The following is a 17,274-nucleotide window of genomic DNA, read 5'->3' as shown; positions in this document are numbered from 1 at the left end:
TTACAATCTTCCAAGTCTAGTGAGGGTTTTTAAAGCAGTGGTTTCATGACTGCTTCCTTTGAGGTGCCTGGGGCCACTTTCTCTCTCACAGAGGCATTACTAATATCCTGGACCAACCCAGCCTACCCTTGTGGTTGGACAAAGCTCTCCAAGCACCATGTCTGCATCCTCAGGCCACATCAACCCAAACTGATCCCATAAAAGCAGACCAGATGGTACATTGGACACCTCCAGTTGAACTGTATCAATAATGACAAAATGAATACGAGCATCTTTGTCCTCAAAAAGCCTACGAAACTTGTCAGAGCAGGCTTTCGTGGGTTCCAGCACAACCTTCCCAGGCTCCAGATGTGGTAATTCCTTTACCATTCCAAAGAGGGCAGCTACCAGTGGATGCAATGGACGTGGAAAACCAAAGTTGCTCTGCTGCCCAGACCATAAAATAGGCACAATAATGAGCTATGTGTGGTAGTCCTGCTTGTTTCACTGTTCCCAGCTCCCTAATAAAGCAGGGGGACGACTGGGCTCTACAACACCAGAGAGGATGTTTGGGAGTGATTCACAGAGCATTCAGAAATCCACAAATCTCTGTGGACTGACATAATGGGCCCACCATCTCTGCAGAGGATGAAAGCCGTTGTCAATCAAAACTTCACCCAGAAATGGTCTGGGCATGACAACAGGGTCACAGAGTATGGAAATAAAGGGATTGTGTGCACCACCACCTCTGGAAAGGTCATCAGAGTATGTAAATAGACAGAGCTTTGCTTGTTATACGAACAGCGGATGGGTGTGTGCTTTGGGGGGAGGGGTTTGGTCCAGATTGGGACTGCTCATTTGCCCTGTCAGGATCCTAATGTGTCCTAAAACATTTAGAAATCATTAAAATCATTAAAAAACATTTTTTAATTTTTTAAAAAACAAATAATTCCAGAGGGCTGTAATTCCAGCATCCTCCCTTTGGGGAGGATCTCAGCCATGTTTAGAGAGATCTGAGCTTATTCATTCAGGGGGCCTGACAACATTCAGCCCAGAGGCCTTGAGCATATTTGTTGAGGACAGGGATCTCGCCCAAAAGGCCATGCTTGAGCGTTTTCAAGTGTAATATGAGGGAGGCTGGCCCCACTGAGTTTGCCTCCTTCTTCCTGGGCCTGAGAGGGAAACAAAACTGGGGAAGGGAAAGATGGCAAAGACCAGCCCTGTCTCTTGAAGCCGCCCCAAGCACACGTGTCCCCTCCCACCACGCTGCCACTTCTCCGTTTCACATGTGCTGCTTCCAGGCAGGGCAAGAACCAGAGTGGCAGAGCTGGAGGTCCAGCAAGATCTGAACCTGCAAAGGAGGGGTGTGGGGAGGGGCTTCTTGTGATTGACAAGAGGGCAAATGCACCCCCACCCCCCAGGCAGTTGGGAGATTCCACTGGGATCTGTTGAGGGGGGAGAAAAAGGGACGAGGTGATAAGACAGAAGGCACCTTAAAGGCTCAGGATTTTAGAGGTAGCCTCAATTACTTCTTTACGGCGATCAGTGTTAAATAAGGGGAAAATGGTGGCTTAGTTTTTTTTTCACAATGACTCACAATTTTGGGCATCCATTACCCTTGCCTCTTCCCTGAATGTAAGGTAAAAAAATGTCTTGCCCCGACCTTGTTTAGGGGGCTGGACGTGGCTGCGGCCTCCACTTGCTCCCATCCTCCCCCATTGACCTCTCTGGGGTCTCTCTCTCTTGTTTCTCCTTCAGGGTTTCACTCCTTTCAGTTGATGTACGGCTGTGAGGTGGGCCCAGAGGGGCGCAAAGGAGGGTATGACCAGTTCGGCTACGACGGGAGGGACTTCCTCAGCTTCGACAAGGAGACCCTCAGCTGGACGGCGGCCGATGCAGGGGCCCAAGTGACCAAGAGGAAGCTGGAGAGAGACAGGGCTTTTACCCAGCACCGGAAGGCCTTCCTGGAGGAGGAATGCGTTGAGTGGCTGAAGAGATACTTGGACTACGGGAAGGAGGCTCTGCAGAGGACAGGTGAGGGGAAGGGGGTGGGCTCATGGAGGGGAGGGATACAGTTTCCCTACACGCTTCCCTCCCCCCTCCCTTTACAGTCTTTATTTCTGGTCCAAACAGCCAAAAGTCTCCATTGCGGAGGTGGCAGAAAGAAGTTTGGGACCAGGACTGGGTCACTTCAGGCTGCAATGGGGGTGGGGATAATATTTAAATCTCACCCACCCCTCTGCCTAGAACGGGGTTGGCTGGCCTTTTGGGGGAGGGCAGAGGGGCGTACGGGCCCATGGCCAAGCCTGGTGGTGGTGGTGGCGGGGGCAAAATGGACATGGTCAAGTGGTAAAAGTGGGTGTCGCATGTTTTAACTTTACCTTTAAAGACAAATTTGGAGTTGGGAGTCACAAAGTATCTTTCAACATCACAGCAGTGGAGTGGCCAGCAAAACAAAAAACTTTTTTGTTAATGGACACCCTTGAGGGGGCTACAAATTCCTTTTGGCATAACACTGGGGTACCTATGGGAATTAACTTTAAAATAATCTTTTAAAAATGGAATAAATTGGATGGACGGTGGTTGTTGTTGTTATGTGCCTTCAAGTCGATTACGACTTATGGCGACCCTATGAATCAGTGACCTCCAAGAGCATCTGTCATGAACCGCTCTGTTCAGATCTTGTATGTTCAGGTCTGTGGCTTCCTTTATGGAATTAATCCATCTCTTGTTTGGCCTTCCTCTTTTTCTACTCCCTGCTGTTTTTCCCAGCATGATTGTCTTTTCTAATGAATCATGTCTTCTGATTATGTGTCCAAAGTATGATAATCTCAGTTTCATCGTTTTAGCTTCTAGTGACAGTTCTAGTTTAATTTGTTCTAACCCCCAATTATTTCTCTTTTTCGCAGTCCATGTTATGCACAAAGCTCTCCTCCAGCACTACATTTCAAATGAGTGGATTTTTCTATATCTACCTTTTTCACTGTCCAACTTTCACATCCATACATAGAGATCGGGAATACCATGGTCTGAATGATCCTGACTTTGGTGTTCAGTGATACATCTTTGCATTTGAGGACCTTTTCTAGTTCTCTCACAGCTGCCCTCCCCAGTCCTAGCCTTTTTCAGATTTCTTGACTATTGTCTCCATTTTGGTTAATGACTGTGCCAAGGTATTGATAATCCTTGACAAGTTCAGTGTCCTCATTGTCAACTGCAAAGTTACATAAATCTTCTGTTGTCATTACTTTAGTCTTTTTGACATTCAGCTGTAGTCCTGCTTTTGTGCTTTCCTCTTTAACTTTCATCAGCATTCGTTTCAAATAATTACTGGTTTCTGCTAAGAGTATGGTATCGTCTGCATATCTTATATTCTTGATGTTTCTCCCTCCAGTTTTCACACCTCCTTCATCATGGTCCAATCCCGCTTTCTGTATGATATGTTCTGCGTACAGATTAAACAAATAGGGTGATAAAATACACCCCTGTCTCACACCCTTTCCGATTGGGAACTAATTGGTTACTCCATGTTCTGTCCTTACAGTAGCCTCTTGTCCAGAGTATAGGTTGCGCATCAGGACAATCAGATGCTGTGGCACCCCCATTTCTTTTAAAGCATTCCATAGTTTTTCATGATCTACACAGTCAAAGGCTTTGCTGTAGTCTATAAAGCACAGGGTGATTTTCTTCTGAAATTCCTTGCTCCGTTCCATTATCCAACGTATGTTTGCGATATGATCTGTGGTGCTTCTTCCCTTTCTAAATCCAGTTTGGACATCTGGCATTTCTTCCTCCATATATGGTAAGAGCCTTTGTTGTAGAATCTTCAGCATTATGTTACTTGTGTGGGATATTAAGGCAATAGTTCGTTAATTATTGCATTCTCTGGGATCCCCTTTCTTTGGAAGTGGGATATATATTGAACTCTTCCAGTCTGTGGGCCATTGTTTAGTTTTCCATATTTCTGTGGTGTAGTGATGCGGTGCGTTCCAGACGTTACCCGCTTGCCTGGTTGTACCCAAGCGTAGATAGTCCAGACGAAAGACAGCCACGAAGACACAGTTAGTTAAAGTTAAGAGTCTTTACTGTCATTAGGTAAACAGACATGAATTGCTCTCCTTCGCTTCTCCAAACAAAACCCCTTTCCTCCACGAAATACTTCCCCCACACTTTGCTTTCGGTTTACAGGATTATATCTCCTTTCGCTGCCCTTGCCAACCACATCTGCTGAGAGACGGCCTTGGCAGCCTTTAGCATAGTTTAACCCTTCTGTGTCATTTCTCTACTTCTGTCTTTCTGGAAAAACACCAGACAGTGAGACTCAGCAGCCTACAGTTCCCACCTTTTCCATAAAGACAGTATTTCAATATGCAATATACATTTGTTACAGACATTTCTTTTCATCTCAGAAATACAAGCATTACATACAGTTATACATTGTTCAGGTCTAACACACCAAGCTTAGGAACCAGTTTACCAAACTTTTCTTCACATATACGCTTGGTCAGGATGTCTGCCAACATGTCCGTGGTATTACAGTAAGACAAGGCAATGAACCCTTTCTGCACACTATCTCTCACATGATGGTACCTGACGCTTATGTGTTCTGTGCGCTTGGTATGCGCTTCTGACATTGCCATCTTTATACACGTTTGTCCTCGAACACTGTGATGGGTTTTCTAATATCCATGCCCACTTCGTGCCTGAGCAGCTCAAACCACTGTAGCTCATTGCATGCACTTGACCAGCCTACGTCCTCAGCTTCTGAGCTGGATGTAGCTACTACAGCTTGCTTTCTGCTGCACCAATCTATCACTGACCCGTGCAGCAGCACAACTATGCCAGTGGTTGATTTTTGGCTTGTGAGTTCCCCTGCATGGTCTGCATCCACGTAACACTCCAAGCCACCCTGGTCCTGCACAGAAAGCACCAGCCCTTTCATCTTTGAGCCCTGGAGGTATCGCAGCACCCTTTTCATGCCTTGCCAGTCTGTCTCTGAGGGATTCTCCACCCTTCTACTCAAAATGCTTACAGCGTTGCAAATGTCTGGGCATGTGACCTTGGCTATGTATTGTAGCTTGCCCAATATTTGTCTATATAGCGCCTGATTCGTGCAAGGAGTGTCTTGTGTGTCCTGCTGAAATGTGACAGTCATAGGAGTCTACCGGATTACAGTCTGACATTCCATTTTCTGCAAGGAGCTGCTTTATCTTTCCCTCTTGTCTCAGCATGAAACTCCCATCATCAGCACACATTATGTCTGTACCCAGATAGTGCTTCACTTTTCCCAAGCACTTTGTATCTACACGCCGTCGCAGGCTATCGTGGAATTACTTCTCCTCTGTTTCATCATGAAACAAATAGAGGATATCGTCAACATAAACTGCGCAATATGTGGGGCTTGCTCCTTTTGTTCTGACATAAAGACACGTGTCCGCTACACAGCGTCTGAAACCCATGGACTTTAACACTTCGTCAAGCTTTGCATTCCAACACCGAGCGCTCTGGCGAAGGCCATACAAAGACTTGTGCAGTTTACAAACCAGCCCCGGCTCGGTTACGAACCCTGGAGGTTGCTCCATATAAATCTCCTCCCTCAGGTCCCCAGGTAAGAACGCTGTGCCTATATCGTAATGATTGACGTGCATGTGTTTCATGGCTGTTATCTTCAGCAATAGCCGAACAGACTCATGTTTTACAAGAGGGGCGAATACAGCATCGTCGTCTGTCCCATATTGCTGAGTAAATCCTTTAGCCACCAAGCGGGCTCTGTATCTCTGCACCTCTCCGGTATTAGTCCTTTTCCTTTTGAAAACCCACTTGCAGCCTATGGCTTTCTTCCCTGTGGGAAGACTGCCCAGTGTCCATGTACCATTGTGTTCCATGGCTTTCAGCTCCTCTTGCATGGCTGCCTGCCAGTTGGCCTGCTCAGTTACAGGCAACTGCCTGATTTCATCAATGGAAGAGGGTTCCTCCTCAGGTGCTATTATGGCAGCAGTAAATGCCGAACATGGCTCTGTCACCGGGCATGTTACTGATGCACCTACTGAGCTCTTGCTTCCACCCTCCTTGTGCATTACCACATTCTTATTCCCTCTTTTGCTACACCTAAGGACACTCATTTTTACCTGGAACAGTGAATTCCTCAGAAACCCTTTCACACACATCTTGTCTCCTTTCATTATCTCACACTTCCCTTGTTTGAATATTACAGTATATCCCATCACATTTAGTTTCTTTACAGACATTATGTTACATTCCAAACCTGGCACATACAATACATCTGTCATGATTGTATTTAACATTCACTGTGCCTTTACCCAGCACTTCCCTCTTCGTTCCATCTGCCAATACAATGACTTCTGTTGTGGGAAGTGAAGTTTTAAATAAGTTTAAGCCTTTGACTAGACTGTGTGTAGATCCTGAATCGATTATCCATAAAGTACTGTCTTTGCTCTCACAGTCATTCATTTTAAGAGTTCCCGCACTCACTATCTGCACGCTTGACTTCCAGTCCCGTCCTCTCCGCCTCATTGCACAGTCTCTTTGCGGATGTGATTTCGAGCCACAAACAAAACAAGCCTACAATTTCTTGACAGATTTTTGTCAAAATTTGGACAGTCTCAGTAGCTTGTAGCAACTCTATTGGTATGCCATCTATGCCTGGTGATTTGCTTCTTCCAAGAATTTTAAGAGCAGCTTTCACCTCGCATTCTAAAATTTCTGGTTCTTCCTCATACTGTTCCTCCGCGAATGAATCTGTCATCCTGGCATCTCTTTTATAGAGTTCTTCAGTGGATTGCTTCCATCTTCCTTTTATTTCATCTCGGTCAGTCAGTGTGTTCCCCTGTTGATTAAATTTCGCTTTCATTTCTCTCATCTTTTCGAATAGGGCTCTTGTTCTTCCCTTTTTGTTGTCCTCTTCTATTTCTATACAGTAACTATTGTAAGTTCTCTTTGTCCCTACGTACTAGTCGTTGTATAGTTTCACAGCAAGGGACCCGCAGAGCAGTCAAAAACATTTTTAAAATATTTTAAAAATTTAAACCATGTTTGGGGGCACAGAAAATATCTGGGGTGGGGTGGATGTAGGCTGCATGCCACAAGTTAGCCACTCATGGCCTAGAAGCAGAAAACTAGCACAGAGGGAGGGGCTGAAAATTTTGTTCTGTGCCTCCTTACATTTTCTATTCATGGGAAATATTAGTTTGTACATATCGTATATTCAAAACTGTCATTGCCCACCCCTCCCCTGCCTCTGTGCTAAAGGATCACTCTCTGCTTCTTCCACGGAAGGCAGAAAATATTGGAAACCAAGGAGGGAAGAGTATCCAGGCTTCCCTTGTACAGGCTGAGATTTTTTTGCAGGTATTTAATTCTTGAGGTTGAGCAGGATTGTTCTGTTAACAAAAATGCTTCCACTCAGTAGGAATGTGAGCATTTGCAGATTACCTTTCCTCTTCTGAGAGGGAGCTGATTTAAAAGAAAAATCAGTGAAAGAATAGAGTGTCTTGGAGCATAGTAAGAGCACAGTGTGAATGGTGTCATATCTTCCTTTTTTAAAAAAAAATGCATCCCAAAACGTTTAGAAATCATTGACCGTGTCACTTTTTTCTGGCTGTAAAGTCCAGGCCAGGGAGTTTAGTTGGTCACCCTGAGATTGTCTCCCCTCTTGATAGATCTGCTGTAATGAAGGAGGAAAGTGTTTTTTCTTTCTCTAAGTTTGCTAAAATAAATATTAATTAAAAAAAACATTTTTAATTTTTTAAAAAACAAATAATTCCAGAGAGCTGTAATTCCAGCATCCTCCCTTTGGGAGAATAACCAATCTCAGCCATGTTTTGAGAGATCTGAGTTTATTCATTCAGGGGGCCTGGCAATATTCACCCCAGAGGCCCTGAGCATATTTGTTGAGGACAAGGATTTTACCCAAAACGTCGTGCTTGAGCGTAATGTGTAATGTGAGAGAGGCTGGGAATTCTCTTCTTTGGAAATTTTCGTCTCTTCAAGATGCTAAAAATGTCGGGTATCCAATCTCAGTGCAGGGGTGGGACTGGATGACCACATGTGGTACTTACCTGCAATTAAACCACACCATCCCCCCTGCCAGCTACTGAAGAGCTTCTTTTCCTTTTGGCAGAGCCCCCTGTGGTGACGGTGACACGCCAGGCAGCTCAGGATGGCCAGGAGACCCTCATCTGCCAGGCTCACGGCTTCTACCCCAAAGAGATCGACACTTTCTGGAGGAAGGACAGGGAGGACATGGAGCATGCCACCCTCCGCAGGGACGTCGCTCCCAATTCTGACGGGACCTACCATGCCTGGCTCAGCATTGATGTTGACCCCCAGGACAGGGACCACTACTGGTGCCACGTGGAGCATGCCAGCCTGCCGCAGCCTCTGGTCTTGGCCTGGGAGGAGCCTGGTGAGAGACTGCGGGGGAGAGGAGGAGAAGGGAGGGCTCCTTTGCCAGGATGGCGGGTTCTAGGAGGAGAATTTCCACCCAGGGTGGAATGAGGGACCCTGGAAAGAGCCCCTTGCAGCTCCATCAAAGGCTCCAGCACTGTAAAGAGCCCTGTGTTGAAGGCCTGGGGAGCGGGGAGGACAGAGCTTCCAAGAGGAGAGTTGGAAGCGGAAGGAACTCTGGCAGAAGGCAGGTCCATGTATGCAGCTCCTATTGTTGTGTTTGGACTGCAGGACTATGTAACCAAATGTATGTGGCCACTAAATGCCACTTTAAATGAAAAGGTTTTGTGGGCTTCCCTGAAAGCCTGTCATGATGGCCTCTGGTGGGTCTCAGAGGGGAGGGAATCCCTTCGTATCAGGGTCATTGCAGAGAGGGTCAGAGTGCATTAGTGGAATACCTGCTTGACGTACTGGATGGGTATGTAATAAAATATATGCGGCTGTCTAATGCCCTTTTAAAATAAAATGGTTTCCTGAAGGCCGCTGATGCTGGACTCTGGCAGAGAGAATTCCTTTGTATCAGGGCCAGTACAGAGAGGGCCATGGCCTGTGAGTAGAGGGCCTACTCTGCACATGGTTCAGTGCCCGGCATCTCTGTTTAGAGAGTCTGCTTGAGGCCTTGGGGAGCTGCTCCTGCCAGTCTAAGTAGAGATGTCTTCCTCTCCTTTTAGCCAACATGGGGCTCATTGTGGGGGCCATTGTGGGGGCCGCGACTGCTGTCCTGCTGGCAGCTGCTGGGATCCTCTTCTTCATTCTCAGTAAGTAAATTTTGAAAGTGTTTGCTGGTCTTGGGTGTCTTTCTGTTGTAGACTCTCCAGGAGGATGTGCTCATGGGGAGGGCTTCCTGACAACTGCTGCTGGTATTCAGCCAAGCACCCCCCAATGAAATTTTGAATATGATCTGCGCTAGCTCTGTGCTATAAAATTGCAGAGAATCCACCAGATGTTGCCGACAATCCTAAATCTCCAGTCCTATATGCATCTACTTGGGAGGAAGATCCATTTAAATGAATGGGACTTCCTTCTGAGTAGGATTGCACTGTTAAGTGCTCTACCCCTACGATTTTGAGAACTGGGTTCTCATGGGAGTTAAATTATCTACAGATGAATCTGCAAGTCCACACCCCAGTGTCCAAATTCCAAAGGGCTGGAAAGAATTTTATAACCTAGTGGTAGGTTTCCTTTCAGCCCCTTGGAATTTGGAGTCTGTTCCATTTTGTCCTCTGTCTGATCTTCTCATTTACTTGGCTTTAATCCCAGTTCTTTTAAAGATTTTTGTTGATATACAACCTTTATTCTTGCTCCTGAGCTCTGTTGGCTGTCTGTCCACTTTTATAAGAAGTGCTCAAATTGTTGGGAACTTGTTTCTGCCTTTTCTAACGAGAGTTTCTTGAGAAGTTTCTGGGCTGTCCTTCCGTGGATGCTGTTAGGAACGGACTGGAGCAGCATCTGCTGGGCTTTAGGTTTTAGGATCCAGGAGCCCTGCCTCTTTGCAAAAGGTGGGAGTGGATTGATCTCTGGAGGTCCCTTGTGGTTCTGATCTTTTGATTTTGTCTCTACAGAGAATTGGAGAAAGGAAGCGTCCTACAAAGCAGCACCAAGTGAGTAACTCTTCCCTCTCTGAAATATTTTTTCAGCAAAGAGGAATAGCAGTTTACAAATAGGTAGAAATAAACCCTGGGGGTGGGGGGTCCAGCCATTAAGCATGGGACTCTGTTGAAAAGATTAAGCCTGGCTCCTCAACCTGTCTGTGGAGAGCAAGAAGAGCCATCTGAGCTAAGAAAAGGCTACAGAGAGCCTGAAGGCTGAGGGATGGGCTCCCAAAAGCAGCAACAGGAAGAGTGTGAGGAAAATGAGAGAGAAACAGATCACTGTCGGATTATAAATTTACTAGGACTGCAGCCAGATATTTGGTTGCTTAGTTCAACACTGAATGTCAGGGAGCCCCCCTCCTGATTTGGCCTCACTGCCCCGCCCCTCTGCCTGTCTACTTCTGCCCCGCCGTAATCGCCCACCCACTCTTGTCCCCCCATTTCCTCCGTTTTGTGTTGGGTGCATCATTCTTCCCCCTCCAGATTCTGCTTCTCATTCCAGTGCCATCCCTCAGCTGAAGTTGCCTCTGGCCTACCTGACTCTTTGCTCTTCTTAACTTGATTGGCACTGGCTTGTGACTGACGCATATATCCAAACTTGACCTCTATGGGGAATGAAGGTGTATGTAGGAGACCTGGAAGTAAAGAGGAAAGGCGCTGGGGAGAGGGCAGTTTGCTTCCCACATCATAGGCAGTGATGTTGATTCCTTCTGTTTTCTCCTTCTTGCAGAAAGCGACCAGGACTCTGCTAGCCCTGCCAGTGGTAAGTGGGTTTGCAGGTGTGGGGAAGTGGGGATCTTGCAGGAGACTCTGTAGGGAAGTTCCCCAAATTATAAACGGCTTCTGGGTTTCTAAGAGTTACATAATCTGGTGTGTCCGTTTAGATGAAAATGACTCTTACAGCCCATTTTGTCAGTCCATGTGTGGCATCATCTGAACTCCATGGAGGATCTCCTCCCTCTCACGAACAGGTTCTGCCCCTGATCTGAATGACAGTCATATTTGGGGTTCAGGAAGGGATTTCTCCTTCCACTCAGACTACTTTTGTATCCCTGTGGTGTTTCCCAAAAGTGTGCGGCTTGACTCCCTTGCTTGAGCCAAACTCTGGAGGCACCTTTTGGTGGTGCACCTGCTTCTTGCACCATTTGGGTGTGGCTTGACATGGTGGGGGATGGTGACTGCAGCTGTGGGGTTGGACTAGATGGCCTTTGAATTCCCCCCAGCTCAATAATCCCAATGCCCCCATACCCTTCTGTTGGTTTAACTTTACACTCTCCTGTTTTTTGTTTCTGCAGCGTGATACCAGGAGGTTGTGTGAGATGAGACCAGAGGGAGGCTGCCCAAGATTTGTCGCGATTTACAGAAGATCAGAACTCCTGTTGTCCTTCATCACTATTTATTATGCCACCGAATCCTGGCTCTAACCCAGCCATTCTGATCCCAGCTGTAGCCTGGATTTCAGGGGAAGTGACATTTCTGATGGGGTTTGGCTAATTTCATTTTTCAGCTGATTTTCAGAAGTGTGTTTGTATCAGTCAGAAATGTGCCAAATATACATACTTAAAAGCGTTAAATTTTAAAAGGGATGGTAACCTAAGAGGTCCATCTGGTCTAGTATTCTGTTCTCAACAGTGGCGAACCAGATCCCTGTGGGAAGCCCACAAACAGGACCCGAATGCAACAGCACTTTGGTAATTCTCAGCAACTAGTATTCTCCATGAATTTGTCCAGCCCTCTTTTAAAGTCATCCAAGTTAGTGATCCAGGAAGTCTTTACTTACATTGTTGTGCCTCTATAAATATGTTCAGTCATACTGAGCATGATTTGTAGTGATTTTTGACAATATCTCTTCCTTATTTGTTGTTTTGGGTCCCACCATACAAACTTTCCCAAGTCTTGCCAAATCGATTTGAAGGTAACATTTGGGAATTGTTAAAGGGGTTCTTATATATGAAATAGGCTAAATTGGTTATTGATTAGTCAAATTTTATTATTGTCTGCCAGCTGCTTGGGCCTCCTGGCCTTTGGCTGAGTTGATGTAACATCATGGAATATATACAAGCATTTAACTTCTCTGGGTGAGTGTACACCTTTTCTGTGAGGAAATCAAGGAACTAGCAAGGAGGATTGTTGGCAGGAAGCCAACATCTTGTGGGAGCAAATGCCATAGTTTAACTATGCACTGAGTAAAGAAGTACTTCCTTTTGTCTGTCCTGAATCTTCCAACATTCAGCTTCTTTGAATGTCCTTTGAATGTGCCATGGAGTGCCTTCTATCAACTTCTGTTGGTGGCCCAGCTATTCCCCTATCTGGACAGGGCTAGTCTGGCTTCAGTTGTCCACATGCTGGTAATCTCCAAATTAGATTACCGCAATGTGCTCTACGTGGGGCTGCCTTTGAAGAAGGTTCAGAAACTGCAGCTTGTGCAAAATGCAGCGGCCAGATTGGTAACGGGGACCAGATGGTTTGAACATATAAAACCGATTCTGACCCACTTGCATTGGCTGCCTGTATGTTTCTGAGCTCGATTCAAGGTGCTGGTTTTAACCTATAAAGCCTTACACGGCTTGGGACCAGAATATCTGATGAAATGCCTCTCAATATGAACCCACCTGTACACTACGCTCAACATCAAAGGTCCTCCTCCGGGTGCCTACTTAGCGGGAAGCTCGTAGGATGGCAACGGGAAAGGGCCTTTTCAGTGGTGGCCCCCAAATTATGGAATAATCTCCTCGATGAAGTTTGCCTGGTGCCAACATTGTTATTTTTTTGGCGCCAGATCGAGGCTTTCCTTTTCTCCCATGCATTCTAACAGCATGTGTTGAGCTCTGACCCCAGGTCTTTTCCCTGGTTTATCTGTGCTTCATGGTTTTAAACTTTGTATGATTTTTAAAATTATATATTTGTTTTTAATGTTCAATGTTTAAGTTTTGTAAACCACCCAGAGAGCTTTGGCTATGGAGCAGTATATAAATATAAATATGATAATGTTAATCCTACAATATGATTCCCAACTTTTTCCTTGTCCACTTGGGCTGTGATGAATTATGTAAGCTCTTGCCTAGAAATAAGCAGAACACAGTAAATTTGTGAGACCTCAAGGTGCCACAGGGCTCTTTCTTGCTAAACGATGTATTTTCTGTATTTTGCACTGAGCACACAAGATGTAATTATTTTTTCCTTCTGCAATGTCCACTTGACTGAAATAAACAAGGATGGATGCGCCCCCCCATGCCTACTTACTTTGGGGTTTCTTTCCTTGCAAAGTCCTGCAGAAAAAGATCCCTAATACCGCTCTCTCTCTCTCGCTCTCTCTCGCTGTCTCGTACTTTTATGAGGTTGATGAAGGAGAAGTTGACAAGACAGGCTCACACCCAGCATGCGCAGGCATGATTGTGAGTATGTGTGGCACCCACACACTGGTGCAAAGCCTCTGCCCGATGGCCCACAAGCACACACTTCTTTCCTAGCAAGGTTTATTGGATAAGTTAAAAAAGAGGGGAAGGGGAGCAAATTCATTCATCGTAGAACTTGGGGATCTCATCTCCCACAACAACTTCCTCCTTGACGCCGTCTTTGGTGATGGTGACCAGGTAAATGACTCCTCCGCTGGAACCATCCCGGACCATGGCGAGGGCAATTGCTGGAATGAGAAGGGGAGAAGGAAAGGAAGGGGTTAAAATCAGCTGCCGTTGAGCAGAGAAAACACTATAAGGAAGATTATTTTCTTTTCAAGAAGCCATGTGTATAGCTATAAAAATCCTGGCCCATTTCTTTTTTTTTCTTTTTTTACAATAATTTTTATTCAAATTTTCATAAAACAAACAAAACAAAATCATAAAACATTCAAAGACAAAAAACAAAACAAAACAAAAATGATTAAACAAAAAAATAAAATGTTGACTTCCCATTTGTCGCAGATCAGTTATAGGTCTACAATATATAACAATCCTGTCTCTTAAATTATATTATAAAATCACTTTCCTCCAGTAGTTATCTTAATTAATCATCAAATCTCATAGACATTACTTTATTCTTTCCACAAAAAGTCAAAGAGAGGTTTCAATTCACCCTTCCCGGACGTCAAAAAAAAAAAAAAATCCTGGTCCATTTCAAGGAAATACCATTATTTTCTCCAAAGACTTAACAACAATACCACATTCTCCAAACTGCATCATTTCCACACTCCTGCTCTTCTTTGGTTAAAAATTATCCCCCCAAACAGGCCACAGCCCATCTAGACACCCAATTGCTACGCCTTGGGGGAAAGTTAAAATTAGGACATTTAGATCACCTCCAGACTGTCAGTATTTTGTGGGAAGGCTTTAAGCCCATAACAGAAATTCAGGTGTGTTTAATTAAAGTGGGTTAAACTGCCCTGTCACCTTAGGGCAGCCTTTCCCAACTAGTGGGCCACCAGATGTTGTTGGACCACAATTCCCATCTTTCCTGACCATTGGCAATGCTGGCTGAGGCTGATGGGAGTTGTGGTCCAACAACACCTGGTGGCCCACTAGTTGGGAAAGGCTGCCCTAGGGCAATATCACCTAAAAAGCCAGCCTTTTTGTGGTTAGGAAAATGACAAGAAAATGCATGGAAAAGTATGGGATGAATGAATGGGCAGACATGTCAACACCACAGAAGCAAATCAGAACGAATGCAGGGCAGATGCTCCTCGTATAAGGGTAGGAACACACACACTGTTCTGCCACCCCTCTCTTCTGAAAATGGGGGCACATTATGCTAGTCAAACCCCGCCCCTTTTTACTGGAAAACCTGGTGGGATCCGCTTGACGGAATTTTTTTTTTAAATCAGCTTCAAAGAGATTTCACAACTGATTGGCAGATCAACCAAGTGTGTTCACAGCCTAACCCACAAATAGACCAGAATGAATTCCTGATCCTAACCTCTGGTGTTGGCTGCACCACACGCACTTAGGCATATCTATTTGCATTTCACTTTACCATGCAAGACACACATATATACATAATATAATTGAAAGCTGAAGCACTGTCTCTGTCTCTCTCTCACACACACATACATACACGTTCTCCCCCTCCCCCCCATTTTGATCGTATTTCCCTCCTCCTCCCCTACTATCTCTGGTTTGGGGCTGGAAGAAAACCACATTTCTTGCGGTTTCTTCTTGCAGCTGGGTTGAGAATTAGATCCTTGTTAACAAACAAACTGGAGGCCATGCACTGACAGAGAGAGTGAGAGGCCCTGCATCAGTCCTCCCTCCCCTCCCACCTTTTCCACTTCCCCTTGCTTGCTTGCTCTCCCTCATCATCTCCACACTCCTCAGCCTTTCCCATGCACACTTTATCCCACAAAAACAGACATCCCTAGGAGCCAATCAGCGTGAAAGGAGAATGTGTTAGCTTAGCTACTGAGAAGAGACTTCTCAGCGGCTGACTAGCCTCCTTTCACTCTGATTGGCTCCAATCAGCAGGAAAGGACAGGTTAGACATAGGGACCCTGCTGGGATGTTGCTCCTAAAAAATGTAAGGGGTCTAAGATGGTACCTGAGACCCTGAACAACTACACCCCTGCCCAGCCCCCTGAACCCACCACTCTAAGCAGTGTCAGGTGGTTAGATCCCTTTAAATTTACCACAATGCACCTGAAATAGCATCACTTGGGGGTATTGTGGGAAATTAAAAGGGTGGCTGCACAGGGCTACTCTAAGAGTGCAGGCCACTATCACTAGGTAAACCTGCCAAGGTCCACTGACAGAGGAGGAGGCCCACTGGGGGACACTTTGCCAAGAACACCCTCAAACCTAGAGCCAACCCTGGTCTGAGGGCAGAATATCCAGTTTCTAATTTATTTAGTATATTTATATTTCATTTTACCTCCAAGGGGCTCAAGATGGAGTACACAGCTCCCCTCTTTCCTCATTTTATCTTCACAACAACCTTGTGGGGTAGGTTAGGCTGAGAGACGGTGACTGATCCCAAGGTCAACCAGTGGGCTTCATGGATGAGTGGAGATTTGAATGCTGGTCTCCCAGGCCCTCGCCAGACACTCTAACCACTACACCACACTTGCTTTTGTAATGAAACTGCATGCATCTCATATATCACACTTATTCATGGGTCTTTTGCCATATTTTCCACCATTGCCCAGGCTCTGTGGAATGTCCTTCCTTCCACCATGCGTGAAGCATCAACCAGCAGTTGCTTCAGACAACTTGTGAAAGACAGATCTTTCTGCCCAGGCTTTCCCTGACCCATAAGATCGGACCCTGATATAAGACTGAAGTCCTGATTGTATCAGTTTGTATAATACAGTGTTAGCTGGTTTTTACATTGTATCTCTGTTTTCGATGATACTGTTTTAATGTTTTTATGTTGCATTTTTTTTGTATACCACTTAGATTAATCCAGCAGTTTTTAAATGCTTTTATATGAAAATCATAGAATCATAGTGTTGGAAGGGGCCTATAAGGCCACTGAGTCCGACCCCCTGCTCAATGCAGGAATCCAAATTAAAGCATACCCAACAGGTGCCTCTTGAATGCCTCCAGTGTTGGAGAGACCACCACCTCCCTAGGGAATTGTTTCCATTGTCATACCGCTCTAAAAGAAAGTTTTTCCTGATGTCCAGTCGAAATCTGGCTTCCTGCAACTTGAGCCCATTATTCTGTGTCCTGCACTCTGGGTCGATCGAGAAGTGATCCCGGTCCTCCTCTGTGTGGCAACTTTTCAAGTACTTGAAGAGTGCTATCATATCTCCCCTCAGTAAATAAAACATAAATATCTGTTCATGAACTTTAAACCATGCAGAAGTGTTCATACTATGCCCGCTGGTGAAGACGTGGCCACCGTGGCACATTAAATGCCTTTTGCCAGTTCCCGCTGCGGCCTCTCCTGGGCAGAGACAGCCTTGCTACCGTTAGCCACACCCTGGCAACTTCTAGATTAGATGATTGAATTGTGCACTAAATTAGCTGTTTTGCTTACTTGCTATCCAGCCATTTTATTTTCAGGGTTTTTAAAGTTTGTTTGATATTTGCCTGTCGGTTGTAGGGTGTTGGTTTTAAGAGTATAGTCTTGCCTGCTGTTAAGGAAGGATGTGTTTTCAATATAAGTGGGTACGGGAGGGGAACCAGGGGGCTGCCATTCATGTTTTGGAGGGCAGAGGGAGATACGGAGTGGGGAGACAGTTATGTCATCGGGGGAGATGGAAGCGTAATAGGGTGTTGGTTGCCCCTAAACTGTCTCCCCATTCAAA

The 17,274-nt window shown here is 45.5% G+C and overlaps 1 protein-coding gene across 3 annotated transcripts in view; it reads left to right on the top strand.

Annotated features, from left to right (window-relative positions):
* The window catches only part of LOC133381525 (major histocompatibility complex class I-related gene protein-like), a 30,469-nt gene extending 17,190 nt beyond the window's left edge, over positions 1-13,279 (top strand). For all 3 annotated transcript variants that reach the window (XM_061620718.1, XM_061620716.1, XM_061620717.1), the window contains 6 exons: positions 1,738-2,013; positions 8,120-8,404; positions 9,117-9,203; positions 10,008-10,046; positions 10,768-10,800; positions 11,333-13,279. In XM_061620718.1, the coding sequence (XP_061476702.1) occupies positions 1,738-2,013; positions 8,120-8,404; positions 9,117-9,203; positions 10,008-10,046; positions 10,768-10,800; positions 11,333-11,337 (725 nt within the window). In that variant the 3' untranslated portion in view covers positions 11,338-13,279. The remainder of the gene's footprint in view (positions 1-1,737; positions 2,014-8,119; positions 8,405-9,116; positions 9,204-10,007; positions 10,047-10,767; positions 10,801-11,332) is intronic.
* The last annotated feature ends 3,995 nt before the right edge of the window (positions 13,280-17,274 follow it).

The sequence above is a fragment of the Rhineura floridana genome, chromosome 3, assembly GCF_030035675.1.
Source record: "Rhineura floridana isolate rRhiFlo1 chromosome 3, rRhiFlo1.hap2, whole genome shotgun sequence".
NCBI lineage: Eukaryota > Metazoa > Chordata > Lepidosauria > Squamata > Rhineuridae > Rhineura > Rhineura floridana.
The sequence above is the reverse complement of the archived record's forward strand: the minus strand, read 5'-3'. Positions and strand labels throughout refer to the sequence as shown.